Source organism: Muntiacus reevesi, chromosome 6 (assembly GCF_963930625.1).
Source record: "Muntiacus reevesi chromosome 6, mMunRee1.1, whole genome shotgun sequence".
NCBI lineage: Eukaryota > Metazoa > Chordata > Mammalia > Artiodactyla > Cervidae > Muntiacus > Muntiacus reevesi.
The window spans coordinates 87,152,955-87,178,019 of NC_089254.1; the positions used below are offsets into that span (position 1 = coordinate 87,152,955).

General features: G+C 42.2%; 1 protein-coding gene and 1 non-coding gene across 2 annotated transcripts in view; both read left to right on the forward strand.

The window, feature by feature from the left end:
- Window positions 1-25,065, forward strand: part of SND1 (staphylococcal nuclease and tudor domain containing 1) — a 414,314-nt gene that overhangs the window by 196,675 nt on the left and 192,574 nt on the right. Inside the window, exon 13 of the mRNA XM_065939612.1 lies at window positions 24,257-24,367. Within this exon, the coding sequence (XP_065795684.1) occupies window positions 24,257-24,367 (111 nt within the window). The remainder of the gene's footprint in view (window positions 1-24,256; window positions 24,368-25,065) is intronic.
- Window positions 4,703-4,775, forward strand: TRNAG-UCC (transfer RNA glycine (anticodon UCC)). Its single transcript has one exon. It is a non-coding gene; the product is annotated as a tRNA-Gly (tRNA).

Below are 25,065 nucleotides of genomic sequence, written 5' to 3' on the forward strand. Positions count from 1 at the left end.
CAGAGCGATCAGACCATTTAAGTGAGGCTTGATCACAGAGGCTCCGGAGTGGCTTACTGTACTTCAAAGTTGGGAACCAAAATAATCCCCTGTTCTCCCCAAGAGGAGAGAAGAAAAGGAAACCTTGAAACGCGGATTGTGTTGCTGGGTTCATTTGTTGCTTCTATTAAAATGAAGAATCCTTAAGTTAAAAAACAGTTTGTCTTCTAATCCTTAGGAAAACATTGACCACCTGAAAATATTTTTGTTTAGACTTGGTTGCAGAGGTGGAAACTCATTTCTAGAGCCGTTACCCACTGCAGTTGTATACTTTGTTTATGCAGTGAAAGTTGAAAGCCGCTCCCACATTCTAGACCTTGTCCACACTGACGTTGGGCTTGGTCCAGTTGCTAATGGATTCCGGGGAACAAAACAGGACTTGCGTGTTCGTGTGGTGCCAGCTGGCTGGGTTATGGGCCATAAACCATAACGGAGCCGTTAGTAGAATTCTTACTCGGCCCATTTTTCCTTCCTGACCCATATGAGAGAACTTCCCTTGAGCCTTCACCCTGAGAAGCCACCTGTGCCAGAACAGTTTTTCTTCTAAATTATCTAGAAGAAGATAGTTATTCTTCCAGTTACCAGTGGCTGGGTTTTTCTTGTAGCAGACCGACAGCCCTCCAGAATCTAGGGTATTATCTTGAACACCTTCCTCTAAACAAAGCATTTTCAATATATATCAGCAAATGCAAAACAAAAAAAAGCAAAAACTACAGAGGATTTGAAAAAGGTTCTCCCCATTGCCATTTTGGTCTTTACCGGACCTTGCGATTTGGCTGGTTCTCCTCACGCTGTCGGAGCTGATCATTCCCAGTGCCATTATGTAATTTGCTGTCTTGGGTGCATGTTTGTGTGGGCGGGTGGTTTTGTTTTGTTTTTAAGTGGTGGTTAATGTCAGGCTAATAATAAACTGGATACGTAGGCCTGGTTTTGTCATAATGGCCACGCATTTGCTTATTTGTCCCCTATCCCCCTGAGAAGTGGTGCCTACATCTTGGAGGGGGGCCTCTTGTCATCACAGCTGCCTAGAAAATGCAGCACAGCGACTGGCAGCTCTGTCCTAAAGGGACAATCGTGAGGAGTCTTCTCCCTGGTTGCTCTCACAGCCGATTCCTTGTCTTCCTGTGACCTAAATAGAGCCAATAGCAATGCCTTTGCTGTTCCCGAACCGGTTCCCAAAGTTTGGTCTGCTCTCTACCCACAGTTCTTAGACTCTGTATCTTTGTGAAATGCCAGGACCTTTGACACGTGACGCTTTGTGACTCTGGGGGCCTTCAGCTGCATTCCATCATCCTTGGCCTCTTGAATTCTTGTAAAGAAGACTCTGTTAGTTGTCTGGGCTGGGTTTTGTTTTTCACACAAAACTGCATGACTGAACCACTTGGGACTCTTAAAAAATAATGGTATCCTATATTTTAAAAACCAGGTACTAATATTTATTGTTTTAAAAATACCGATTTTTACCCCTAGAGATGCTGGTTTTCTTGGCCCGGAATGGGTATTCTGAATGGTGATTCTAATGTGCCGCCAGTATCAATAAGCTCTAGGAAAGGAAGGCCAGAGGAAACAGAAGTTTCCAAAACCAACATTCTCCTCTACTCTAAGCTAAGTTGTAGATACAGGTAATGGGAAGAATAAAAACAACGCCGCATGTGTGTGTTTTCTCAGTTCACTTCACTGCCTAAGCTCAACCTTTTCCCTCCATTAATTTCTGTTATACCAGCTCTGCTTCAAAAAAGTGCAGAATGGCAGAGTAATGTTGGGTCGAAGGGGATGATGGTTATTTCTAGCTCTGCCTCCAGCTTATTGAGTGACCTTGACAAGTCATTCACTCTCTTTTCCTAAGGCCCTACTCTTGCCTTTTCTGAAGGAGAAAGTGGCATAAGCAGTATTGCTAATATTATGCCTCCTTCATGTACCTCTTCTTAGTAATGCAAAATTCCTTTAAACTTGTCCTCAGGTTCCTAACAGAAGTTTAACAGGGAGTGTTAAAGTCTTGGCTTTAAGTCTTGGTATGAATTTGTCTTCTTGTGTAGCCCTCCCTGCTCAGCCTCCAGATCATAAATGCTGGGTTTACTTGGAAATCTGTGGATTTGCGAAATCAGACAGTTAACTCCTAGTGGTCACTACTGACTGAGTGGTTTCATTGCTACTAGCTGCTGTGGTGTTTAGTCACTCAGTTGTGTCCGACTCTTATGTGACCCTATGGACTATAGCCCTCCAGGCTCCTCTGTCCTTAGAATTTTCCAGGCAAGAATACTAGAGTGGGTTGCTGTTTCGTCCTCCAGGGAATCTTCCTGACCCAGGGATCAAACCTGGGTCTCCTGCGGCTTCTGCATTGCAGGCAGACTCTTGACCACAACTGACATGACCTTAAATTGTTTACCATGGGAACAATATACAATATTGTGAGGTGATTAAATTTCTGATACTCCTTTTACACCTATCTCTAATTATCCAATTCAGAGATTTTGTCTGCTTGGTGGCCATTGTATTATTTTAAAATTTTCCCCTTAACAGAAACTCTTAGGCAGTAAAGGGTATTAGTGTCTTTTGTTGGTGGTGATATTGTTGATACCTAACCAAAACTGTGTCTTTTAAATACTTTGGGGAACAAAAGAAAATAAAGTTGACTGTGCTCTATTTTGCATGGTAGACTGACGTATCTGAAATTAATAATGTGTATTTAGATGACTGAGGCATAATTATTTGGCTGCGTTTAATCCAAACTAATATCTTCAAGTGATTTGCTGTTTCTGTTGATGCCCTTCTTGATGTAACCCCACTTATGACCCTGACTGCTTTCCTTCATGCCTTACTATTTATAAACAGGGCTTGTACTCAGCTAGTTTTCACTTGTGTAACAAACTAGCCCGTACTATAATGTTAAATATTTTGAATATTACCCCTGCTTATAACACACAAATGTTTGAGTCTGGTCTTAACCTTGGAAGACTTGGTTCCCAAATTTTGTTTGGTTGGCAAAGAGGAAAGAGTTAATGACTGGAAGTATTTGTTTTGGGGGGCTTGGATAGTTTGAATTGGCACTGTTTTCCATACCTTGTTGTGCATTGTGTTTGAGAGGGTGTGGCTGAGAATCTCAGCCTGAGCTTGAGTAAAACTTGGGTGGTATGTGTTTTTCTTATAAATGCAATGTCCCAGGACAGATCCATAAAAAGTAAATAGAAGTCCCTGGAGGCTGTGTTTTTCCCATCAGAAACTCAGGAAAATTGGAGTATATAGTTTGAAATGTGCCCATTCTGTTTTTCCTCTTTAGATCCTTACAGCATTAGTTAAGACCTTCCTTTTTGACATTGATAATGTTCAGCAGTAAGACAGTGTTCATTGTGGGTTACAAGAGCATTCATTAGGGTCAGCGCTCATCTCCCTTCCTCTCCCTAGCCAGCTTTCTGCACAGTTTACCTTCCATTTTCATAGCTGAGTAATCTTTTTCTGGAAGGTACACTTTTTATGGCATCTCCAAAAAGCATGAGCTGAAGGATGAGTTCACTTAGCCTAGAGTGTCCGGGACAGTGGGATTGAAAGCAGATTGGAGAATGAAATCGTGTATACTAAGTCAGTCCTATGTGACTCATTGCACCACCAAACTCCTCTGTCCACAGGATTTTCCAGGCAAGAATACAGGTAGCCATTTCCTCCTCCAGGGTGTCTTCCCGACCCAGGGATTGGACACAGTCTCCTGTATTGGCAGGCGGATTCTTTACCAATAAGCCACCTGGGAAGCCCTCAGCGGACTGGGATTGTCTTAAAACTTCTCTAGAGTAAACTTGTTTCCAGGGCACGAGGCGATAGCAGCCTTGCAGCCTACAGCCTCCCAAGAAAATCTAAGACGATTAAGGAGGTGAAACCTGACCAGGGTATCTGGAATCTCTTCTCCCTCTTGTTTAGGTCTTGAGGGTGTTATTCACTCCTGATTTTTGTTCATGTGATTTCAGGAGATGATGATTTCCCATTCATGACATAACTTATATGTCACCCCCTCTGTCTCCCCTGTAATAACAAAATTGCTGGGATAGCTCTCCAACCAGTTTAAAAAAATCTGGTAATTCATTTCTAAATTGGAGCTTGTTTCTTTCTAATCAGCCTTGTAATGTATTACAGACACCACTCTCTGCATTGGCTACAGAAGTGATTTAATGCTGGGTTTTTAATGACTCCTTCATTAATCCTGGTATTCTGGGATTTAACACCCGCTGGCCTTTGACCAGTGGAAATGATGAAAACTTAGATTTCATGCATATTGGATAACACTGGCCCGTTGCGGGAGCCATGAATCTTGCCACTGCAGCGGGTGCGTGTGATACAGAGGCTGCAGCTGGGTGGGTGCTCTCCCAGGCCACGCGCTGCTGCCCACAAGGTGAGCGCGACATCTCTATCAGCCCAGGGTCACCTCCTTGCAGGACAGCCGGGTTTGGAGCGGGAGCCTGTACTGGTGGCTCTGTCCACCTGACAGGTCTCTGGATTTGAGAAGTAAGGCTCACCTTTTCAGCGTTTCCTCAAAGATGCTTCTTTGAGGAAAGCATCATATACCTTAACATGATAAGGCACATGTACCTTAACATCAGTCTTTTTTTTTTTTCTTTTTTTTTCCTTCTAGTAAAGCCCCAGAATTTTGCAGTTCAAGACTGTCTAGTCCGGAAATTCCCTGATGGTCCAGTGGTTAAGACTCTGTGCTTCCACTGCAGGAGTCACAGGTTCGATCCCTGGTCAGGGAACTAGGATCCCACATGCAACAGCCAAAAAAACCCAAAAGGCTATCTAGTCCACCTCCCTCGTTTTATAAACAAGATGTCTGAGTTCAGGAGGAGTGGCAGAACTAGGCCACTGTTGAAGGTACCAGCAGGCAGAGTGATCCCACAGGTGCAGTGCTCGCTGCGTGCAGGCAGAACCTTGCTGTCGTCATTTACTTACTCCCTCACAAGAGCTTCGTGAAGGGACCTTACAGAGTGAGCCCAGGTCTCCACAGCTTCTCTTTCACCTCCTGCTGCTGTTGAAGGTACAGGTGCCCCTGTCGGTGGCTCTCCTCACTCTTGATGGAAGTATTGGGAATGCTCTTTCGAAGAGATGGGCTAGTTTATTTGTGGTAGAATCTTGTGGGCAGACTGAACACCGTGAGCAGGTGCCAGGCTCTTTTCTTCTCCCCACAGATCGCTGCTCAGGAGAGAGGATGTCACCTTATACTTGGCGTCTTCACAGGGGCTCTTGTATTATTACAAAGCGCTCCCTCAGTTTATTTGGAGCACATCAGTTAGCCGGCTGCAACGGCGTGAAGGTCACATGGCAGCATTATTAAAAAAGAAGCCAATAATTTTTTTTTAACATGAATGAAGCAATTATTACAGTGAATATGACCCCCGAACTGTGAGAGCCAAGTGTCACAGGAATTACCCTCTTAAAGGTCACTTCAAAAAGCAGTGCTATGAAGCAGGAGAGACAGATTTTTTTTTTTTCTGTAAAGGACTAGATACTAATATTTCAGCTTTGATAGCTATGTGCTCTGCATGGAAACTATTCAGCTCTATCTTGGTAATCCTAAGGCAGCCAGACAATATGCAGACAATTGGGTGTGGCTGTGTTTCAGTGCAATTTTAATCATACAGACAGACATTGAGTTTGCATCCCTTATGCTATGGAGATATGAACAGATACTTCTAGAACAACTAGTAAACCCAGTCATCTGACTATTATGAAAATGCAGGAAGAATTTCTGAAGGCATAGAGCATGTTGAAAAAGTGAGATGGGTAAGATGAGAGAGAACTAGCTCAGAACTGTCTGTAATGATAGTGTACGTTCTAATATTAAATATCTTTGTGCAGAGTATTGAGGGGATAAAAAGTAGGGTTTTAACCAAAATAATACTTCTAAATTTAATAAGTTATAAATAAACAATTTCACTTATATCCAGAAACTTGATACAGATGCACAATCCCCTACCCAACCCCTCTTCCCCAGCAAAAACAGCCCTGGTATCACGTTAAGTGCAAGTACATTTTCTTGAAATGTTTTCTCTTGACTCTTACCGAGACTCAGATTATGTGGAAGTGGCTGTATTTGAAAATTGTTTTCTATACAGTCTCTTAAATTTCACTTCTGTCTGATTGAACTGTGGCTTTGCTGGTCACTGATGACAGTACAGTTCTTTCCCTGCCTTGGGTGCTCCAGGCAGCCATCCATCCACTCCTCGCTGAATGTTCTCTCCTAGGTGTTTGATCCTGTAAGCATGTCCTTGTTTTATCTGGAATCCGATTCTCATTCTTTAATGCTTCCTAAGTCTTGCTATTTGGCACACTTGGACCTGGAGGACAGCAGTCTTTTACTGTGCTACCCACTTAATTTCTTGGTTTCTTTTTCTTCCATCTGTCACTCTCACCAGATCAGCACTGACTTAACCTTGGCTTTGTCTTGGTTGAAGTTCTCAACCGGGTCTCATTTGTGAAGGAAGGCACTGCCCGCATGAGTCGTTTTTGCTGGTCTCCTAGTGACAATTTTTCTTTCTTTTTTAGCTGCATCTGGAATAACAGCTGCATTCTCACTCCTGAATAAAATGGGTTAGCACAGCGTCTCATGGCAAAGCACCTGGACTCTTAGGCAAGATTGGGGGTAAAATCCGGACCAGCTTCATCACCAGCAGGGTGGGAGGATCAATTTTTATATAAGGGGTGGGGATAGGACACGTGAATGAGGATGTGAACAAAACTGGCGTTGTAAGAGCACCACTTGTATCTGTTAAATGTAAGGGATTAGATAATCCATCATTATGCTAATTCTCAGTAACAGATGGTGGAGAGTTCTGCCTCTCAACAGCAGTTTTCACCGTGGGGGAAATTAGCTTGCACCCAGATCAGCAGACAGGCAGGAATTCCATTGAAAGAGAAACGACTGGTGATTGCATCGGTGTGTCCCTCTGCACATGTGCTGAGTTCTTGTAATTCTCTCTAGTTTACATATTCTTGGCCAGACCTCTTTGCCCCTTTCTATAATGTAAAGAACTTGAAATGATTTCTTTCCATGCAGTTAATTTGAGAAGATCAATATTGGAAGTAGGTTAAGTAAATGTGTCTCAAAGCATTACTATGTCATATTTCTTGAGAGAAAAGATGCCATACAGATTATCAAAAACATTGCTGATCATCAGTCTTCATAATTGAACTTCAGAGGTGACATGCCAAGTACTGTAAATGCCCCATCTTGCCTTGATATAACACTTAAAACAAACAAGCTCTAATTAAGCCCTCTGGCTTCATCTTGTCCAAGAGTTGCCTTGATCCTGCTATTTTCTGTCTGTAAATGATTTATCTTTGGTGTTTTGTTAAGTCATAGCTTCACCTATCCTCTCTGTGCTAATGGCTTTCCACTTTTTATTTCTCATTGCTTATTCCTACTCCCGACTTAACCACGTACCTGCTTCTCATTTCCATTTGTACTGTCCTAGTCTCATTTCAACACCAACATGTTTAACACTAATGCTGATTTTAAAACTCAGTTTCATGCTCATCTGTATCCCAGAGTCACCTGTACAGCTTATTAATCAGTGGTGATCACCGCTCGTACAGGGTGTAGTTGGTTACAGGTATGCTTTAAATTGCCAGGGTCATTCAGATTCAGTGGTTCACTGAGTTTTTTTTAAGAAGTGGTACAGCCATCCTGGACTGGGAAGCCTAAAAGTCAGGGAGGGACCAGCCATCTGTAGCTTTAGTTCCCACCAAGAGCTGAAATTAACAATGTTTGGTCCTGCCTTGGTGACCCATGGAGTTTTGGGAGAAAGCAGTTTAGTGATTAGGTGATGATTTAGTAAAATTCTCTTATCAGTTCTTTCCTATTTCTCTTGCTGTTGCTCTGCTTCGTGCAATCAACAACTTGGATCTGTATTAACACAATAGCCTCTAGAGATGCCTTTTCTAACGGCAGAGTTTCTGCTCTCCCATTTCTTCCTGCATAATACAGCTGGATTAATTTTCCATAAATGCTGTGTCTATGCTGTTAATTCACTACAAACAGCCATTTTAGATTTTAACAAACGTCTTCAGTCCAGCCCCCTACCTCCTTCTCTCTCACTTTCAGCTTACAAACTCATCTATTTTCTGGAGAAAGACACTGGCTTATCAGGAAAGTGCCTTTAATTCCTTAGTCTCTGAACCCCAAACTTGTCTTCCTCCTGCCTGCTTTTTTATCTTCCCCTTTCCCATCTCCGCAAGATTTCACCCTCTTTCTTTCCAAACTCATTTTTCTACCCATGTGCCCTGAATTCTGTTTCTTTTGGTCTAAGGATTTTGTGCCCTTCAGTTCCCCCCAACCTCCCTTTTAAAAGCGATTCTTAAAAATTTGTCTTTAGTCTTCTCTTACTACTATCTGCTTTTCTTATTCTTCCCTTCTCTTCATAGCCAAGTTAATTGAGTTGAAAGCAATTTTGACTCTGCGTCCATTCGCTATGCATTCTTTACCATCTGGCTTTGGCTACTCCACGTTGTTGAAACTGAACCTGCCTAGAACACCAATGCTTCCCTCAGAGACACTTCTGAGTCTTTTATGTGCTCTCTCTGTAGTATTTAAAACATCACAGTCTTGTTCGGACTTTTCTCCCTCCTTTTCAGTGCACGAGACTTGACTGAATTTCTTTCTATGATTCTGATTATTATTCTCTGTCTGCTTTAGAGCTACTTAAATATTTGTGCTTCTTAAGCCTCTACCCTTGACCCTCTTCCTACCTTTGCTCAGTCTCCCAGGTTGTCTCATTCATCCCCTGGCTTCAGTTTGCAGGTAAATGTTGCTAATCTACCTGAAATCTGTGTCTCCAGCCCAGTTCTTCCACCAGTATATTCAGTTTTTGACTGGATGGACATCACCTTTTACTGAAGTTCAGTATGACTGAAATGGAGCTCACGATCTCCCCTTGAAAAGCTGTTTCTTTACTCAACTGATCACATCTTGATTGATGGTGCCACCTTTTACTTAGCCTTTTATGCCACAAATCGAAATGTCATCTTTATCACCTGTCTCCATACCTGATTGCCTACAGGTATATCTCAGGTTCATTTCAGCCTTTCTCTCCTCACTGCCTGGTTGATGCTGTCAGTCTTCCTACTGGCCTTTCTGTTTCTAGTCTGAATCCCTTCTGATCCATTTTGCCCACAGCTGTTGCAGTTTGCTTTTTGAAACAAATCTGATCTCCTGCTTAAAGTCTTCATTAATCATCCCACAGCCTTTTGGATTAATAGAAACCCATGAACTGACCCTGGCCTACCTCTCCATTTTTATATTTAATATGTCCTGCCTCTCATCCATTTCTGTAAAAATAATAATAATAAAAACAGAACACTATTCTTTTTTGTTATTGTTGCTGTTCAGTCACTCAGTCATGTCTGATTCTTTGCAACCCCTGAACTGCAGCACACCAGACTTCCCTGTCTGTCCGTCACTATCTCCCAGAGTTTGCACAAATTCATGTCCATTGAGTCAGTGATGCCATTCATCTTAAATTTTATTATTTTGGGCTGAGCTGGGTCTTCGTTGCTGTGAGCAGGGAATACTCTCTAGTTGTGGCGCACAGGCTTCTCATTGCAGTAGCTTCTCTTTTTGTGGAACACAGGCTGTAGGCTCCAAGTCTTAGATGCCCCTAGGCTCATGCAGTCCTCCCGGAGCAAGGATCGAACCCACGTCCCCTGCATTGGCAGACAGATTCTTGCTTTTTATTTATTTTTTAATTGAAGGCTAATTGCTTTACAGAATTTTGTTGATTTCTGCCAGGCATCAACATGAATCAGTCATAGGTATACATATGGCGGACAGATTCTTAACCATTGCACCACCAGGGAAATCCCAAAACACATCCTTCTTGAAGTTAGTTTGCTCTGTGTGCTGGGAACATAATTTCCACTCACCAGCTCCCACTTGCCCTTTAGCTATTGACTTCTTAGTGAAACTTTACCTTTGTGAACCAGGCAGACCCAAGACCCCGTTGAGCATCTGTGTATGTCCTTACTCAGGACACTATGCTTTCTTAATTACAAGGTTCACAGCATTTAGAATACTAAGTCACAGATACTTTGGATTTTAATTCCTAGTACATAATCCAGGAAGGTGGGAGGGAGACACGGCAGGAGACCATGTAGGTTTTCATGGGCCATTGATAGTACTTGGCTTGTACTTTGAACAGGACGGGAGACATTGAAGAGTTTTGAACAGAAGAGTGCTGTGGGTGTCTGAAAACTTTTTAACTTTAAAAGAAAAAAAAAGATTGTGAGATTTCTCTCTTTTTAAACATTTATTTTATTTTTATTTGGCTACTCCAGGTCTTATTTAAGGCATACAGAATCTTCAGTTGCAGCATGTGGAATCTAGTTGCCAAATCCAGGCCCCCTGCATTGGGAGCGTGGACTCATAGCCACTGGACCACCAGGGAAGCCCCCTTTTAAAAAACTTGATTTTGAAGTAATTATGGGTTCAAACAAGAGCCAGTCCCAGGTACCCTTTACCTAGTTCCCCCCAGTGGTTGTGTCTTACACAATTATTGAACAATAGTACAGATAGGAACTTTGGCCCTGGGACAGCATGTATGTTGGTCTCTTTTTTCCTGTGTGTGGATTCAAGTAACCACCTCCATAGTCAAGACTGACAGCTCTTCAGTTATCACAAGATCTCCTTTGTGCTACTCCTCCTAAGCCTTTCCCCTCCCATCATCTGTGACAACCATTTATCTTTTTCCATCTCTATCATTTTGAGGTCCCTCTGAGTTGTTCTGTGTATCCATAGCTTTTCTAGTCTGTATATGGGAACTGGAGGCAGGCTGACTGGGTGGAAGGACTTGAGACCTGAGTTCTAGTGCAGTTCAATCACTAAGTGCTATTTAATGTCTTAGCTCTCAGAGTAGCCACCTGTAAGGTGAGGAAATTGGACTTTTCAGCTCTAAGCTCTATGATTATAACAAATGAAGTCTTCGTGATTTTTTTCCCCTGTCATAATGAGGTCCATTTTCCTTGTTAATACTTACTGTGCCATAATCTATAGTCTTTTGTATAGTGTTAAGCGCAGAAAGACTATTGAAATATCTCATAATTGTTTTACTGACATATTGCTGCTACTTATATTCCTCAAGTATAAACTTGATACACCGAAGTAGTAGTAATACTTGGCAAACCATGTAAATATGAAGATTCTTCAATTTTTCCCCCTATGTTTTGTAACAAGACACAGAAGTAAACCTCTAGCTCTCTATAATCTTGTGAGCCTCAGAGATACAAGAAATGTGATAAATTGCCACTAAATGTCAAGTCTACTCTTGAGTCAGTTCTTTGAACACGTTTCTACTAATGAGGTTGACCGGTTTCTTGCTGTTGATAAAAGTTCTTAGCCAAAGTAGAAGGTCCTAGACAGTACAGAATCTGCTGAACTTCAGTTTTGCTGGTAGAAAATAAACTACGTATTTCTTACTTGTTCATCACTCCCTACTTTTTTTTATACTCTAGAACATTTAGGTAATACATTGTATCTTAAAGAAGTGATCAGCCTTGAAGAATCGCCTTAAGTTTGCGGAGCAGCCTAGACAAACCCTTCACCCCCATGTGTGCGCAGAGCATGTAGGGCACACAGTCCCCGGGGCAGGGATTGGAGACAATTGTGCTTGTTGCCACAGTGCCTGACCACACTGCCTATGGCCACAACCAGAAATGTGTTTAAACCCTGTATGTGCTACGTGCTGGGTCACTTCAGTTGTGTCCAACTCTGTGTCCCTATAGACTGCCGCCCACCAGGCTCCTCTGTCCATGGGATTCTCCAGGCAAGCCTACTGAAGTGGGCTGCCATTTTCTTCCTCCAGGAGATCTTCCCAACCCAGGGATCAAACCCTAATATCTTACGTCTCCTGTGTTGGCAGGCAGGTTCTGTTTAATACTTATTGAAATGATACATAATCTAGTTGGCTTTGAATATTATCAGTTATTGCTGTATAAAGATATGTAAGACTATTGATAAGTAAAACCTAGCTCCCTTTAAAAATGACAGTAGAATGTCTCTGAACTGAAACATATTGCCTAGAGCATTTGGATCTACCTTCTCATTTTATAGGTATGGAAACTGGTACAGGCTTAGCTCTTTTACAAGTTTAAATGGCCAGAGAGCTGGGTAAGAACCCAGGTCCTCTGGCTTGAATCACAGCTCTGTGCCATGGGTTCTTTATGAAACGAGCTCGTAATTGCTCTCTTTGGAGGGAGGAAGTGGGAAACATTAAGTGGCTTTCACTATTGAAAATAAATATAAATGCTATGTGTAATGTATCTTTGTTGGATGAGGGAGAATTGGATAAACATTCATTTTTAACATTTTTGTTTTACGATATTCATCTTTTCCTGTGTTATTCAATCTCTTCACTCATTTTTTTATAACTTAGATGAGGATTTTTTCCTTATTAAAGTGTCGATGTGAGATGTGATAATTAGAGCCTCCTTTTTAAAATTAACTGTGCCTCACTGAGTGTCTCTTTTAGAAAGTTGGTTTCCTCTTTGTGTATTTTGGAGCACAAACAAACAATAAGCTAAAATCAAACATGTTTTGGGTACCTAATGATACGAAATTCTTTTAACTGCTAAGCAGTTTAGTGCCTCTGGTCTGTTTTTTCCATTACGAAAATGAAGTATTTCATTTTTGTTTAAGAACTTAAACTAGAAGAGTATCTTTCACTAATGATAGGCCCATTTCAGATTTACATTGTTTATTCATTCTTACCATCACCTCTCATCCATATATCTGAATATAGTAGTGTCTTTGTAAAAACAGAAATACATATTTTCCTAACTTTTAGAAATTTACCTTTCATATATTTTGCACTTTAATATTTTCGTAGATATTCCTAAACTGGTTTTTATTCTTCACTTGGAAAGGGGGGATGTAATTGCTTCTTAACATCCTTTTTTTTAACGTGTAACTGTTTGGCTCTCAAACAAATACGTAAAGACCATATTATGCAGTGCAGTGTGGGATGACTCCAGTCAGCTTGTGCAGCAGGAGCTCTCCTAGATCAATGAGTTGATTCAGGAGTCAGAGTGATGGTAGTGGAAAGAGTCATTTCTCCACCATCACTGAGGGAGAGAAGGCTCGAGAGGTTTTCACCTCACACCACTCAATGTTAATTTCTCAAAGGAAAGAGGAGGAAAGGAAAGGGATGAAGAAAACATGCTTATGCCTACAGGCAGCATTTATACCTTGTGTTGGAACATAGAGAAAGAAAAAAGTCCTCTGAATCCCCAAAAGGCAAGCAAATTATTTTAATGAAATGTTTAATGTATATTTTAGCTAGGATTATTAGTATTAGAGTGATCAAATTTATAATATGATGTGGATGGATTATTTTTAGCATGCTGATAAATTTTTAATGCATATCTTGGATAATTCATGTGCACAATATATTTACTCCTATTTTATAGAAATGTAAAGGACAGCAGCATAGTAAAGTGATATAGGCTGAGAATCAGAAGGCTCTCAGATGCCCACTGAGATGGTGTCGCTCTGTTTCTTTAGACATCTCATTTCACAATTTTCAGGGTTTCTCTCAGGGTCTGTCTTCATCTATATATGGAGATTTGCAGATTAGTTTATCTCTATGGACTCTTTTTGCTCAAATTCTATGACTCAGTCAGTTATTACTTTTGTTTTCATCCAGCCGCCCACAGAACCCCTGGGAACACTGAGAATGCAATCAGTCAGCTAGCCAATAAATATTTATTGAGTGCCTACTAAGTGTTTGGCTCTTTTTTGGACCAATAGGGAATATGATCTGGTTGGGAAGACAAGATATGTACACAAAGCAAGATAATAATCTGCAGCAGTAAAAGATAAGTGCCAAATGAATGGCCCAGCCAAAGGAATTGAGATGACGGACTGCAGTGCTTGACTGCTTGGATTAAAGCAGAAGTTTGAAAGACTTTATAGAATAAGGTTAGAGAGGTATATGTGAGCTTTGTTGTAGAATGCTTCTTTACCTGCAGTTATAGCAATGTAGTCAAAAAGAGAACTGGATTTAAAATTCTTAAAAATCTAGCTTCTAGTTTTGATTGCCACTTACTAACACACTAACAGGATTACTTGTAGCAAGCCTGAAACTGATTACTTTTTTTTTTTTTAAGAAATACGTACTTATCACCTTTCTATTGCTATAGAAAGATTAGGTTATGTGCCCAGTCACTCAGTTATGTCTGACTCTTCGCAAATCTATGGACTTTAGCCCTCCAGACTTCTCCGTCCATAGGATTCTTCAGGCAAGAATACTGGAGTGGGTTGCCGTTTCCTCCTCCAGGGAGGTCTTCCCGACCCATGTCTCCTGCTTTGGGAGGCCGATACTTGATCACTGAGCCACCTGGGAAGCCCATCAGATTAGGTTACTGTGTATTTAAAAGCATGGCCTGTAGCAGACACCCAGTAAATGGTCATTAAATCTAAAATCATTGCAAAAGTTCAAACAAGGTTTTTGTGGTTGTGGTAGATTGGAGCATGAAGATTAAGAGGATTCAATTGAAAGTGATCAGGATTGGAAAACTTTGCAAGGAGACCAGATTTGGGGGCGGGTTGCAGAGGGGTGCGGACAGATAAGTTAGAAAGAGCAGGATAGAAAACAGTCATGGGAGAAACACTGGAGACTTGAGTTCAAAGTTTGGATAACTAATTTTATCTGGGGATGAATACAGATGTCAGCCTTAGGTGACTGGGAATCTGATGGTCCCACAATTAGAGATGTTAGGGAAATGAGCTGATTTGGTAGATTTCAGAAAAGCTTAATCTGGGGAAGTGAGTTTTATTTTTGAAATGCTGAGTTTTACATGGTGATGAGTCATGCAAATTCACATGTCCTGCAAATAGTTTGAAATGTAAATGTATGGCATATTTAGCAATGAGTGGACCAGTTTGGATATGAAATGCATATTTGTTAGACAGCTTGCTTATTTCAAGCTAGATCCTTGATTTAATTGATTATCTTAATTGTCTTTTGGGGGTCTAATTGTCTCCTGGGAAAGAAACATGGTTGTTCAGTAGAGCAAGTGTCACTTTGGGTATGTACCCCATGTTCTGTCCTGCAGGAGAAGGGAGATTCAGCTTAGTCCATAAAGCTTCTATGAAACAGACATTCTTCTTATTATGAGAGGTGGAGACTGGGGTAATATTTGAAGGCGGTGTTGTTTTCATTGCTCCTTACACTTAATATGCCTCTCATACCTCAACCAAGGTTCGTCACTGGACTAATAACCTCCTCTGATATTTTGCTGACTTGAAAGTGCAGCAGTACTCAGAGAAGAGCTGGCATAATAGAGTATAATACCACAGTTTTTCTTGTCTTATAAAGCCATAACCAGGATATTGCTGAATAAATGGAGCTATCATATAAGAGGTGGCAATAAGATTACAGTACTGCAGAAATCCTGGGGGCAGAATAAAATTGTCTATTTAGTAAGCATAAGCATTGGGTGTTATGCCTTTTCCCCTTCCTTTTTAAAATTGTTTTGACCCATATTTCCAGCACTATTCTCTCCCCTAGCTAGAGTTAAGAAGTGAATTAGGTGTTTCATTCTCCTGCTTCCAAGTAGGTTTCTGTCTTCTTTTCTGTCCATTGGTGTTTTCAGGAGGTGAGATTAGGTGAGCCCTCATGTAGGACTCGAGTGGGAATAAGATAATGAGGACGTTAGGGCTCAGACACATAGTGGAGAAGAAAAATGGCTGTTCTTGGAAGGTCAAATGAGAAGTCACATCTTCATCACCCACATTGTTATGCCCTGGTCCCTAGGTATCTTTGCTTTTCTTTCTTTTTTTCCCCAACTGAAGAGCGCTCTTGGTGTGTAGTAGGTCGTGACCCCTGAAGCTGGTTAGGCTTTTGCCCGTGTCCAGGGGTAAGCCAACTATTGACACTGAGGGTTGGATGGATGTCTGTGTTGGGGATTCAAGGATTTATTTGTCCGTGAAGCAGTAGTTTTTTCATGGACTGATTCCCTTTCCCCTTTCTCTTTCATCTTTACTCTTCCCTCCCTTCTTTTCATTTCTTTGTTTCTGCAAATCTTGTTTGTAGGTCTCCTTGGATTTCATTTTAATCATGCATCCTTCTGGATTCTTCCAGCTGGACTAAATCCATATCAGTCTTCATTGTTTTCTTTCCACATCACCCTCCCTACAAAGGAAGAATGATGAGGATTTATGAAAGTACAAAAATAGAGTCCTTGATCCTAAGAAGTCTTGATTTTCATATCTCAAGTCCAACCTCTAGAAAATGCTCTCATTGGTAGAACAGTTCTGTGTAGAACCTGTATATATTCTGAATTAATTCTCACTAAATATGAACTACTTATTGAAGGTGTTTTGTTTGAAAGGGTCCTTTTTTATATATTAGTGTATAGCCAATTATTGGAGAAGGAAATGGCAACCGACTCCAGTATTCTTGCCTGGGAAATCCCATGGACAGAGGAGCCTGGCAGGCTACAGTCCCAGGCTACAGTCCCTGAGGTACACAGAGTCAGACACGGCTTAGTGACAAAATGTCAGACCTGACTTAGTGACTAAATAGCCACAGCCAGTAATGTTGTTTCAGGTGGACAGCAGAGGGACTCAGGCATGCATGTGTTACATATGCATATGATACATGTATCCATTTTCCCCCAAACTCCCCTCCCATTCAGGCTGCCACATAGCATTAAGCAGAGCTCCCTGTGCTGCATAGTAGGTCCTTGTTGGTTATCCATTGTAAATACAACAGTGTGGATATGTGAACCCCAAACTTCCTAACTCTCGCTTTTTCCCACCCTTTTTTTGCTTGATTAGCTTCTAAAGCTACTCAGATCAGCCCATTCTATGCCTCCCTGCTCTTGAGTCCAGCTTTCTGAGGTCCTGCTTCTTTGTGTATCATGCCATGTTTCATGTTCACAACCACAGCTGGCCTGGTGTGAATGACAAAAGCAGTCACCTTTGGCTCTGTGTCTGGAGTGAATATATCCTGCCCTAAGACACTTGGTACCTAATGCCATGCTTGATGATAACTTTTTTCTCCTTCCTTTCACTGTAGTTTCTAAAGCTGCTTCCTTTTTGGTTTTGATCTATGTTACGAATTCTGGGAAAGTCCCTAGCCATCGTTCAGACCCTCTGGTGACTATCCTGGTGACAGGACTTGTTAAACAGAAAAGGGAACCATTAAGGGTAAAAAAGACTCAAAAAATCTATTTTAGTTATTTTTAGAATTACATTAGTTCAAGGGGTGAGTGAAAAAATAGGGAAGACGGTGGGGGAGAGATTTGGGACACATATAAAGGAGGTTATGCCACCTCAGATGTTTCTAATTACTGATGCTTCTAAAACAGAGTCTCCTGTCTACATATGCTGCTTGGTCATGTGGGAAGTGCCTCCTGGATATATTTTAAGGAAAAAAAAGAGGGGGAGTGTCATTGTTTCAGATTCTGGGGAACTCAATCTGAAATCGGAGGATAAAAGACAGTCTGCACTAGAACACGTTACTGTTGATGACTTGGTGGCTGAAATCACACCAAAAGGCAGAGCCCTGGTACCTGACAGTGTAAAGAAGGAACTCCTACAAAGAATAAGAACATTCCTTGCTCAGCATGCCAGCCTTTAAGATTGAATTAGATTGTGTTGTTTTGTGGTTTTATTTCTAAAGTAAAACTTGCCATAAATTAGGAATTGACTTCCCAAACTAAAATCCTTTTTTGTATGATGGTATACAGTTTTCAGTAATGATGTATACATTGTATTGATTTTTTTCCCTAAATGTGTTATTTTAATAAATATCTCATGAATGAGGAAAAAAAAAAAAAAAGACAGTCTGCACGCTAGATGGGACAGGCATAGCACGACCCCTTGTAGACACTGTTATACTGGCTTTCGGCAGCTCCCTGTTGCTCTCTTGGGCTTTTTCCTAGTTTGAGGCCTGGGGAAGAAACAGCAGTCAGTAAAGATCCTTATTCATGGCCTATTGTCTGTCGATCCCTCTCACCCAGAATTCCACTCTCACCCTTTACAGTCTTATTTTGCGAGTCTATAAAAGCCAAGTCTGTCTCAAGCCTGAAATTGTCAAGTTCTTGCCTGGTGTGCATATTAGAGGTCTGAGTGTGAACTCATAGAGAAGGTTGGAGGGGAACCTGGCCTTGGGGCCTTTTAGCCATTAATCATCCCCTCCCCAACCTTCTTCACCCTCTTAGACTGAGAAGCCCATGTTTTCTGTGTATATGAGCCGAGGTAGCCCTCATACTCTGAAGAAAGGCACTCTGTCCAGTGCTTGCTTCCTGCCTCATCACCCAGTCTTGGGGTGATCTCTCCCTCCTTCCTGGTCTCTAACCGATTTGCAAAAAAAGACATCAGCTGCCCCCTTCCCTCCGTAGTTTCCCTGTGGTTCAGCCCCACATCACTGAGATGTGAGATGAGCCATCTGATATATTAGGAATAAATTGGGGGGCCCTGTCAGCCAGGGTGCTCCATCTCAGCACTTGTGAGGGAGTGCGTCCTTGTGGTGAAGTTCCAGCCAGTGTGGAAGGAAATGGAGTCAGTTTCCCAGCTTAAGATACTGGAGCTTTTATGGGTCGTGGGTGACAAAGGCCTTGTCTCTATGCCTCATGCCTTGTTGGATCATATTCTCACAGTATATAGCCGTGGGGTGCATTGTACGCTCAGTTTATGAAATTCGACCCATGGGACCTTGAAGTTATTGTAGAAAAATCATATGAGGAATGCATGCATGTGTGTGCATGGATGTGCACACGTGAGACGGTACCTCTCCTAGAGGTGATGTGACTGTTATAAATGAATTGAGTTGTTGTCTTTCAACCGTTTCCTTTAACCTTGACTCCATAATAGTTAAAGGCATTTCTTTATGGGCTTACTTTATTCTGAATATGTGTCCACGTGTTCATTTGCCTCAAGGAAATACTCTGCTTTGTAATCTCCATGGACACCTCAGTGACTGATAAAATGTTGATGGTTTTTAAGTGGAAAATGTTAAGCTCAAATAGCTAGATAGAGATCTATGAGCCAGAGCCATTGAGAATTATCTGTTATCCCTACTCAGATGGAGACTGAAGTGTGTTTGTATGTGTGTGTGTAATGGTATTACGCCTTATGTGCACTCTTGAAATTTACTTATCCATTTACCCTAGCTTCTCTTTTGACAAGTAGCATATACCCTTTAAGTTAGCTCTACCACGTGTTGTGCTTAGTCGTTCAGTCGTGTCTGACTCTTTGCAACCCTATGGACTGTAGCCTGCCAGGCTCCTCTGTCCATGGCAGTTAGGACCAAATTGTGGAAGTCAAAGAAGGTGTAAGTGAGATGTTGTATGTGTATGCAGAGAAGATTATTCACGTAAGTAAAAGTATTGAGGATAATGGAAGGCAGACTTCCCACAGTCAGAGGGATGTACAAATAAGGAAAGGAGGAGAACTGCACGTGCCCTGAAGTGTTGAATGGGGTTGTAGTACATTTGTGAACTCATGGTGTGCTAAAAAGCTGATGCCAAGACAGGATGAAATAGACAAGAGGTTAATTGGGGAAAACAGAGAAAATGGGAAGGGAGCTGGCGGAGGCTGTGAATGCTTAACCTCTGTGGGAAAGGGAAGGATGGAAGGTTGAGCTAGAAACATCTAATCTGGGGCTGTGGGCAGTTGTAAGAGTTCCAGCAAAGGTGAGGGGGCGTGCTCAAAGCCGCAGCTCCCTGTCAGAGCACGCCCAGGTCTCTGAGCAGCAGGCCAGTTGTAGTGTCTCCACTGCACTCAGTCATTGGCTGGAAGCAGCTGGGGGAAAGCGTAGCTTTGGCGGAAACAGCGATGGGTTTCAGAGCACAGCAGCTGGGGCTGTCAGTCAGTTATGCTTCCTGCAGTCAGAGATCCAAAAGGCACGTTTTCATGACTGCCACACATGGTTTTCAATGGTTATAGATACAGAAATAAGAGTATGGAGATAAAAATGTAAATGTGGACTATTTAGACAAATGGCTGATTTCGGAGCTGCAGAAAACAGTGGAAGATATGAGCCTGAAACACATTGTGGCCTGAAATCAAGGAAGTGCTCGAAGGATGACAGGACACAGGAGTCAGCTTGACCCAGATCCCACTGGCCAAATTGGGAATAATTTCAGCATCAGAAACAGTTACGATTGTAGTGGGTTATATGGCTCTTTAGATAAAATATTTCATGACCATAAGCCTCTACAAATCAATAAATGAATAACTTGGGAGTTTAAAAGCTACACAGTTTTTCAATACCTGTTATAAAGAGGAAGAGAATAACTTCATAGAGAGAAGCCTGGTAGACACTGCCTGAATCAAGTGATCAAAATTAACATTATCAGTAAGTGGCACATCATTTCAAAGGAGGCCACAGGAACAACATAGCTTAACTTCTGTGACACATTCCTGCCAAAGATTCATAACTTGCTGCTGATCACAGAGACAGCAGACAGTCCAAAATTACTGGCCTGTAGTCGTGAGAAGTTTCAGGGCTGTGGTAGACTAAGAAACATTGAGCTTCTCCAGACTGAGGAGACAGGGTAACAAAGTGAAAAAACCTGATTCTGCTCTAGACCTGCTTTCCCCTAAGTTCTCTATTGGAACAGTTGACAAAATTTGAGTAGGGTTGTAGGTTAGATGGCAATAATGTGTCAACATCGATATCCTGGTTCAAGTCATTGTTTACTGGCTATGTCGGAAAATATCCTGATTTGTCAGAAATGCACATTAACGGTTTGGGGGATGATGGTATAAACAGGTCATTTGCTCTCAAATGAATCAGGGATCTGCATGTTCTTTGTTATTTATTGTAGGTGCAATTTTTCTGTAAGATTGTTTTAAAATTACTTATCACCTCCTTCCCCTACTTTTAAGTAATCTAGTTAATTTTAGTCAGTTATCTGACCTTCTCTATATATTATTGCTTCCAATCTTGGATTTGGGGTGTAGGGATTAGGGAAGGCAGGCAAAAGTGTGATCAAGTAATTATTGTGAGTGAAATCTATGTTTTAAGAATCCTATTCTCATATATGGGCACAGCATACCTTTTCCAGATTGGCAGAATATAGTACCCCCTGGTTTCAAAAGTATATTATAATGAGAAAGTAAATGCTTTCCACAACCTGCTAGCTGTGGAAACGAGTGGGCAGGGAGGATGTCAGGTACATGGAGACCTTTTGAGAAAGCTCAAGAGACCCATGTTGCTTGTGTTTTTCTCAGGAACATCTGATCCTGCATGGTGGAAACAGTTCACTTCCCATATAACCTAAAATTCTCCTTGAGCATGGAGAAGCATTTCAAGTCCAGAACTTATTCTGTCTGTTTCCAGCTGATACAGAGAGATGATTTCCTGTTAGACTTTCAAGACTGTTAGGTCCCTTTTTGTATGCTGATTGTGAATTATCCATTCGAGCCAGACATGTGTAATTGGAGTAGAATTACTGATACACTCAAGAAAGCAGAATTTATAAATTTGTCTAAAGCAGCATAATGTCATGGCACATAATTTAATGTTCTCTTTTCTTACTGGGCAACTAATCAGTACACCAGTGTCGAGTTCTGAGCCATCTTTGGCCAGGGGGAAATCTCCTGACCTTTCATTAGTGGCCCAAAGAAATGAATGAGAGAGTCAAGTACACGGATCTCAGCTAATTCCATTTTGTCTCCCTTTCATTCTCTTTAAATACAAGTCTTAGATAATGGGGAGGAGAATGACAAAAGCTGGGAAGGCATGTTGAAAGCTTTTGTTCTTAATTCTATGCTGGGCAAGCTTGGCTAATAAATGCTTAGGATAAGAAATAATGTTCCAGTGCTGTATTTCTCATACTTGGCTACAGAGCAAGAAAGACACAGCCCTTGCCCTCTTTGACCTCATCAGTTTGAGTTGGAAGATGGATGACGAATTAATTGTAATATAGTGTGATTTCATAGGGGAACACATACCAAGATGAAAATGCACGTGGTGTGATTCTCACACACCTGGCTCATTGGCGGGGCCCTGTAGTGATATCTGTCATTGTTTCCTGTGTTTTTACCCTCCATGCCGCTGAGCACTAACATTGCAGCTGTTCTCCAGGAAAAGTCTGTTGTTTAGGGAAAAGAAGCTAAGAAAACATGGATTGCACTGAAGCTTTGGAGAGAAGGGACAGGAAGTGATGGGCAGGTCGTGGAGTTTAGAATCTGAGGCCCTAACTGGTTTGCAGATATTTGCTGGCAGGATCCGGAGGGTGAGAAGCCCACAGGAGAGGAAAGGGTTGTGTCCTTGGTTCTGCTGGCCACGCAGGAACTCAGTTCGATACTGTGAATTGATTGGAGCAGCATTAACCAGGATGGATCATTAAACATTTGTGCTGTTTTGCTTTGTGTTCTCCAGCTTTTCATATAGAAGCTTATTTGTGTGGGTTTTTCCCTCGCCTTCTCTGTCACTCCAGCTTTCTGCTCCAGACCCCACATATCGACTGTAAAATGTCAATGCTTTGTTATTCCAAACACAGCACCAAACACGTCTTCGTTGTTGTCCTGGCATTTCCAATCACTAAGCCCTCACAACCTGTTGCAGGTGGGCGTGTCCCAGCCATCCCTCTGGCCTCTTGGTGGGCGGAGCCTCTCTCCTGCCCTCTTGGGCCTTGAATTCTCCCCATCTACAGCTGCTAACTTGGGGCTGCTGGCATTCTCCACCCTGCCAAACCCAGCTCGGTGATGATGACAGCGTTTGCCAGCACGCTTATGCAGTGACTCAGGAGACAGGGTGGCCAGCAAAGCAGCCTCTTTGTGGGAGTGGATTTTGAGAAGTGCTAATTCCGTGGCAGTTTGGAGATATTAATATCGTGCTGGCAGTAGATAAACAGGCAGCAGAGGGGCACATAATGAGAAGAGAATCAGCCACAGCATCTTTTCCTTCTTTATCTCCCTGCACATATTCCCCCCTCTCTTTTTTTTCTTTTTTCTTTTAAAGTAAATCCCTGGGCCTCGATGAAGAGAACCCTTAAGTGGCTTGAGCATGCCCATAGACTGGTTTAGCCCCGCTCACAGCATCCCCACAGGCTGGGAGTCTGAGAGCACCAGAGTGCTGAGAGTTAACCGCCTCCCCCAGCAACACTAAATCATAGCATATGGTACAGTAGCCTATTCCTTACCATCCCTCCTCCCTAAAGGGCAGCTCACCAGATGGTCTGAGCGGGTCCTTCGGTGTACTTACGACAGACACAAAGAAAGACATAACCGCGCTCTCCGCCAGTGATACCATGCCTCTTGCCTTGCAGTTACTTGCTACATACAGGTAACTTTTGAAAGTCTGTTTTTGCAGTTTCACTTTTGCCCATCGAAGTTCCCTTTTCGGGTTGGGGAGGAACTAGGTGAACACGCTTCATTAGCTGGCCGAGCATCATTTCCAGTGTATTCTTCTGAGTAGATGGAAGTCACTTACAGTAGCCCCGCTATCTTATTCTAGTGAAGAGAACGTGCAGCACGTTGAAGATTTTTTTTTTTTTTTGGAAGCAGGATTCTAATTTGAATATTCTGTGGTCCTTAAAGAACTGGAGTATTGCTTCAAAACTGGTCATCTGAGATTTTTCTACTTTTTTACTTTGTTCCCTAGCTCATGCTGTTTTTAATGAAGATGTTTCATTCCATCCCAATACCACCCCTCTGCCACCCCACAATTCCTTCCTGACCACACCTCACCCAGGCCCCCTTGGAGTCAGCGGAGAGTCAGTGTCCAGGGTTCTAATGAGAAAAGACACACTCTTGAGTGTTCCATGAAACCAGCGTTTCTTAAGTTTGCCAGACTGGAGCACGGTATTTTCTAGTTCCAGTACAGGCTAGAAAAAAGGGGATTTTGAGAAATTTAGGTCATGCTTTTATATGCTTTGTTTTTTATCTGTGTGCCTGGTATTTTAGAGCAGACTTTTCTTGAGGGTAGTGGCTTGTTTATACTATTCTGTAAATAGCCCTGCCTAATGTGGGCTTTTTACAGATATTTTCTGCCAGGTTTTATGTACGGATTGATATAGCATCTGACTGTACTAACCAGAAAAAATGCTGAGCCAGGGGACTTGGTTATTCCCCCTTTTTGTTTGGATTTCTAGCTTAGCAACTCATTGGTCTTGAACTCCCTTCCTCTGCCAGGATGCCTAAGACCTCCAGGTGCTAACTGTTGTTATTGCTGTTGACTGAGCCCCATATGCACCTCAAGTGCTCACTGACCTATCTTTTCTGTTGCAGAAACATTGCCGAGGCTCTTGTCAGCAAAGGTCTAGCCACAGTGATCAGATACCGGCAGGATGACGATCAGCGGTCATCTCACTATGATGAACTGCTTGCCGCTGAGGCCAGGTGAGATGCCTAATTATTACAGTGAATGCCTTGGGTCCCCCAGCCCCGCTTTATTCTTTCCCACTCCTCTGCCTGCCCCTGAGCAGAATGTGATGGAAAGCAATGTGCTGAGAAAGCCCATATTCTTTTATAATTCTAGCTTTTCCTCATCAAGATAAAAGGGGCATCACTTCATACTTGCAATCTAACCCGGGTTAAGCATGCTGGGGCCTCTATTTTTTAAAATTTGCAAAATTTAGGCATATATTAGACATAATCTTCCCAGAAAATGCTGTAAAATGAACATATGAGTAAATACTATGTGGAATATTTTTATCTCCACCGTCCTTTCCTTCCCAGGAACAAACCATGGAACCCTTCTTACTACGCAGGACATTTGCCTCGGGTTCATCCCTCCAGGGGCCTCTGCTCCCCAGCCCCTCCCACTTACCACCTCTAGACCTTTCGTCATGTACAAAGGAAATGAAAACATTTATTAGGAAATGAGTTTGGGTGTCACACTTCTGACAGCTGGCAGGAGAGCGTTTGTGAGAAGCCCCGTGACATTTTCCTTTTGTCCTCCATCCCTGTGGCTGGTTGCCCCAAGGACATGCATGCTGCTCAGCAGTATTTCTTAGCAGGGGCCTTCCTCAGGGCTCTTTCTCACGGGGCCTTCTGTCCCTGGAACGGGACTGGGAGCAAAATAATTCCTCTAGCCT